Here is a 6023-nt window from a genome sequence, read left to right as displayed (position 1 = left end):
AACACTCTCCGCTGTCTTCAGCCAATCAGATGCTGCATTTCAAATTAAATACTGTTTCTTTTTACTATAAATATGTGCTGCAGCTTATTAAATACATACTGTTGCATGCAGTATACGTACAGTTGGGGCCTCTCTATAATGCACAGACACACGTGGGAAATTAACTTTACCAAATATTCTCCTTCCATTCTATAAGAGCAAATAAAGGCAAATAAAACATTTGCTTACAGTGATGAAGCACATTTACATCTCAGCATAGCAAGGCGTTCAACTCCAGTGAACTCTGACTGATCTTAACCAATAACACAAGTCTTAGTGGTTGACCCCACTTGACTGTCAGTGGCTGTAGTTTTCTTAGTGAGGAGACACTGACTGTTGCTGTGTCTAACCAGTCTGTCTCCTCCTCCTCACCATCAGCAGCAGAATGTATCTCTGCTCTTCAGTTACTGAACCAACTTTTACTGTCAGTAAAACAGAGGATTAATGTTCCGTTAGTTAGTCTATTTACATTGCAGAGCACATAGAGAGTCCGGCAGCTAATGGTGCGTTCAAGGTCTACACAATTGTCCGAATTTTCGACATTGTTCCGAGCTCCAAGTTCAGACTTTCAGCGGTAATATAACACACCATAAGGTGTTACGGTAAGAACGTGTTAGACCCGCCTTCAAAATAAAAGCAACCACATGTAGCTTTCAAAATAAGAGCACATGGATGTGTTAGCAGAGTCCACCACATAATTTACAAGAAGACAGTCAAAATAAGATGCCTTAAATAAAACATAGAAGAACCCTTATTCTCCTTTACAATAATTCATTAAAATATGCAATGATTAAGATGGAATAGTGGCATAAGAATGTGCGAGAGGCACCAAATTTAGGCTTTTAGGGCAAAAAGGTTCTCCGGGGGAATATGCCCCCGGACCCCCCTGCTTTGTTTGGGTCCCCCCATCATAGTCTCAGAAAATCCTGTGGGAAACACTGATCCTTAAGGCTTGACAGACTGTACAGACAAGAAATTGCCCAGCAGTATGTTCAGGGTGATGAAAGGAGGAGAGATGTTTTTGGGTCCTTAATTGAGTCAACTTCAAGTCAGTAAATTTGTTTGGCTGGACTGGGAATTTCATGCACAAACTTCCATTTGTTTATGTTAATATGTTGGTTGTTGTTTACACTACAGTTTATTTAAAAATGTTTAAATAAAACATATTTTGGTTAAGGCATGGAGTGGAAAAATAACTCATTGAGTTGAAATCATTTGCTGACAGCTTCGTCTGCGCCCCTGCTACAACCACTCTGTGTGAGGTTACCATGTGGGTCACAGTTTGCACTGAACATTCAGCAGGAACGTTGCCTCGGCAGGCGATGGTCACTCACCTGCAGTAATGCATTCATGCATGTGTGACCGAGCCCACTGCTGCTTGAACTCTGATCCTCTTGCTCTTTTATGCTGCAGGATTGTGGGTCAGAACAGCCAGAAAAGCAGCCGGTTTACAGACGGCAGAATAAGACCAGATGCAGTAGAAAATCCTGGTGATCCTATTGTTTCTGACATACTATTTACCAGGATATCTTAAATCTTTTTCTGGCTACTAAACGGTGTGTTTGTATTGGAACACACTCACAGTATTGCTCCTCTTCACTAAATCTTTGTCCCAAAGTTAAAGGTTAAAGACAGCTGTTTGTGTTTTTCAGTGAGAAGTTCATGGTCAGACTGAACAAGAACGGAGGACCAAAGAATCCAGAGAAGGTGGACAGGCTGTGTGCCCTCTTCACGGTAACACACACACACACACACACACACACACAAACCTCACTTTTTCATGACTTTTTATTTTATATTGTTTTGTGTCCATTTACATCTCCAGTAATGGATTATTTTTCCTGTACTTTTTGGTATCTTTTTGAATCTAATGTATTGTATGGTTGTATTTCTACATGTCTACTGGGTTTACAGATGAGCAGGAGCAAGAGCTTTTAAAGCTCATACATAAAACAAGTTTTCTTATTGTAACTTTGAAACCAAATCTTAACAACCAACAGGCCTTTGAAGAAGAGAGGACTGGCCCAAATGTCCTTACTGCCAAAAATATGTCCTCACTCCACTGGTTAAAAACCTGTCTGCGTCCCTGTGTGTGTCCTGTACAATAAATACATACACACAGTCATATAAAATGTTGCTTCAATGCAGGAGGTTGATGTAGTTTGAGAGTGGCAAAATTAGAAGATCTGTGAGGAGGAATATAAAAGTAGGAGTGCACTGCCCCCTGTTGCTCTGTTGTAGAATTGAAGAGGATGCCGCTTCAGTCATATATTTATATACAGGCTGTATCCCAAAGTCAAGGAAGGATCCTCAAACGGCTGAATTTGAAGGATACTATGTCATCTACATCCGCAGAAGGTCTGTTCCGAGGTCCAGGATCCTCCAGAGGACAGAGTCCTCCTTTTGCCCAAATTCCAAGGATGCATGTGTGTTTCCTCCGTGCACCCCGAGTACCCATAAAGCCTTGGACACACCGGTCTACCGGGAGATTTGAAAGCTGCAAGCGAAGAAACAGCGACACTGGCAGCGCAATATGAATTTAAATATATAAGTATTTTCAGTTTAAACTAAATATTTGTTATCACATCACTTACAAAACTTGTCTTCAAAGTCAAGCAAAACATGCATCAACAAATGCCAGAATATTTAGCTAAAAGATGATAAACGTCATCTTAATACATTGCCGGTTAAGTTAATTGATGCCGTCTCAATCGCCAAAGTTTTTAATTGTTAATTCATATGCGTCAGATGACAATGTACTATGTGCAAAGTATACATAGCTTTGCCATTCAGAAAGTTATACATTTGTTTATTGTGTTAACAGGGATCAACAGTCCGCTATTATCATTTATTTTTATTCATAAATAATTCATAACTGTTATTGTACTGTACTGTAAAATAAAATGAAAATTAAAACACAGAACACATCTCCATGGTGAGTTATGCTCCGCTGCTTTTATGAAACTAAGTAGCGGCCAAATTCAGCCAGGATCAATGAAATATTCAGGTTTAATCCACTTTGTGGCTTTTACTTGCTAAATATCGGAGATTCAGCCTTAAAGCATGTTCTTCCATTTCCACAAATTTGTGTCAGAGTGCTGATGCCAAAGACACATCCATCTCGTGAACTGTTTTTTAAATTGCAGCGCTGAATTTAAGCAGGACGTCCAATTATTAAATGATACACACCTGCACGCTCTGAAGGCTTGTGTGTTATACAGTGATAGGAAGGATTCTGGCTTCGCCTCTGGAGGACCCGACTACGAAGGAAGGATCCTACGAAGGAAGGATCCTTGACTTTGGGATACAGCCTCAGTCTATGGTCACATCACGTCGCTCTGCTCTGCAGAAATCCAGCAGGGAGCGGTCATGAAAACACACTTTTTCATTCATATGTTAGTATGAGACTCTTGGACAAAAGCTGCTCCAGTTTGCTTCATGAGCGAGTTTGGAAACCTATTAATGTCAGAAATACTTAACGAATGCAGGACTCACTGCAGGTTTGTGATTCAGACTGATAATATTACAGTAAATAAAGTAAAGAGAACAACAGACGAGGCACTCTGTAAAAATAAACCAATTAAAGCTCCTGTGGTTCCTGTGTTCATCCATCTTTCCCTGCTGTCTCTCTCTTGTCTCTAATGAAGGCATAAAAAGCCCAAAAGTGAATTAACATTTTATAAAAGCAGGAGAAACACAACAGTCTGTCTCTTTACTTTTGAAATGGAGCTGGATGCTGTGACAACATCAACTCATTTCAGTCAAACTGCTGTTTTAGTGCTCGGGGCAAATATTTTTAAAAAGTCCTGCAGAGAAATCTCCAGTCGTGCTTTTCTACAGTGAAAACTTCATCTCTGCTGCATATTATCTCCACCTTCTCTGTGATTTTTTTTTATTTAACACCAGTGCTGTGTGTGTTTTCTTTGTCTTGGCTTCTGCAGGACCTGAGCAACAAAGACATGAAGAGAGATCTCTACATCATCTCTCAGGTCATCAGAACAGGTCAGACTGCAGTTATTATACATTATGTCAAACACCTACACAATGTTTAACAGTCCAGCCCTGAAACAAAACAGGAACTCTGTGAAGGTTAACATTCAGAGTCAGAGGAGATTTGAGTGCATGGATCATTCCTGAGTCCAGCTTCTACATCAGACTGTAATAAATCTTTTATAAAGAGAGGAAAGTAAATCAGATACAACCATCAATTAAAGCCTCATCGTAGCCATCATTCAACAAAATATATACACAGTGAATATTTTCTGCTTTGAGAATCTGCTGCTCTTATTTGCAATGTAATCTCATGAAGGAGTTTGTATGATTTCTTCACAAAACTCTGATTTGTACAAAAAAATTAACTGTGATGAGATGTTTCTAACATGTTGAAACACACATGACCAGGTACATCTCCAAACATTAGTGGAAAAAGTTCAATATTTTTTGTCAATCATTTCAGAAAGTGAAACTCGTGTATAATATAGATTCATTTCACATAGGGGTGAAATATGTCCAGCCTGTTTTTCTTGTAATTTGGATGATTATGGCTTAGAGATAATGAAAACCCAAAACTCAGTGTCTCAGAAAATTAGAATATTACATAAGATGAATAAAAAAAGGATATTTTAAACACAAATGTCATACTTCTGAGAAGTATGTTTATTTCTATACGTCAATACTTGGTTGGGCTCCTTTTGCATGAATTACTGCATTAATACTTGGTGGCATGGAGGAGATCAGCCTACAGCACCATGTTGCTTTTATAGCAGCTTTCAGCTCATCTGCGTCTGGTGTCTCTCACCTTCCTCTTGACAACAGCCCATAGACTCCTATGGTTTTCAGGTCAGCCCAGTTTGCTGGCCACTCCAGCCCAGTAACACCATGGTCATTGAAGCAGCTTTTGGTACCTTTGCCAGTGTGGGCAGGTGCCAAGTCCTGCTGGAAAATGAAAGCAGCATCTCCAAAGAGCTTGTGGAAGCATGAAGAGCTCTAAAATGTCCTGCTAGATGGCTGCTATGTTGACTGTGGACTTCAGAAAACACAGTGGACCAACACCAGCAGAGGACATGGCCCCAAACCACCACTGACTGGACTCTGGACTTCAAGCCACTTTTTCACGATATTCTAATTTTATAAGACACTGGGTTTTCACGATTTCTAAGCCAGAATCATCAAAATTACAAGAAAAACAGGCTTGAAATATTTCACTCTACGCCTTATGAATCTATATAATGTATGAGTTTCACTTTCTGAAATGATTGACCATATTCTTTTTTTTTTTTTTTAGATGTACCTGTAAATGTGACTTTCAGTTTTCACCACGTTGTTATTATTATAAAACCGTTGTCTTGTTTTGTATTGTAAAACCACTAAGGTTAGGATACACCTTGTTATTCTTACAAAACAGTAGGCTACTTCTGGAAAAAGCTTCAAAAACAAGACACAAACACCGGCGTCCACCTCCTCTCCTGATAGTTAATCTACGAGGCTTTTACCTTGATGTTGCTTTATTGGTGGACAACATTTTGTGGATCTACTGTTTGAGTTCCAGTACAGTATACTTTACAGGAAATCAGCCTGTATGTTTTCATGCTGCTGAATAAATGTGGATCCATGTCTGAATCCCATATTTCTCTCTGTATAACTCCCACACACACACACACACACACACTCGCTGCCGCAGGTCGCATGCTGCTGAACGACAGTAAGAAAGGCCCTCCACACGTCCAGTACCGCCGGCCGTACGGCTGCGCTGTGCTCGCCATGAGTGACGTGCTGCAGACCATCTCCGAACTCAAGGAGGAGAAAGACTTCGTCCTCAAGGTCTACACGTAGGTGTCTGCACACACACACACACACACAGATACTGAAGCAAATACACAAAGACACAATCAGTACACAAACAAATACTGTATTATTCTACAGGGTTTTTCTTGCAAATGCCATAAACAGTAAACTACTTTTATTCCAAATATTAAACTTAAAGC

General features: G+C 39.8%; 1 protein-coding gene across 1 annotated transcript in view; it reads left to right on the top strand.

Moving 5' to 3' along the window:
- The window catches only part of LOC131966009 (dedicator of cytokinesis protein 3-like), a 223979-nt gene that overhangs the window by 169695 nt on the left and 48261 nt on the right, over positions 1–6023 (top strand). Inside the window, exons 11-13 of the mRNA XM_059328541.1 lie at positions 1692–1773; positions 3981–4041; positions 5720–5867. Coding sequence (XP_059184524.1) covers positions 1692–1773; positions 3981–4041; positions 5720–5867 — 291 coding nt within the window. The remainder of the gene's footprint in view (positions 1–1691; positions 1774–3980; positions 4042–5719; positions 5868–6023) is intronic.

Source organism: Centropristis striata, chromosome 3 (genome assembly GCF_030273125.1).
Source record: "Centropristis striata isolate RG_2023a ecotype Rhode Island chromosome 3, C.striata_1.0, whole genome shotgun sequence".
NCBI lineage: Eukaryota > Metazoa > Chordata > Actinopteri > Perciformes > Serranidae > Centropristis > Centropristis striata.
Note: the sequence above shows the minus strand (reverse complement) of the source record. Positions and strands in the feature narration are given on the sequence as shown.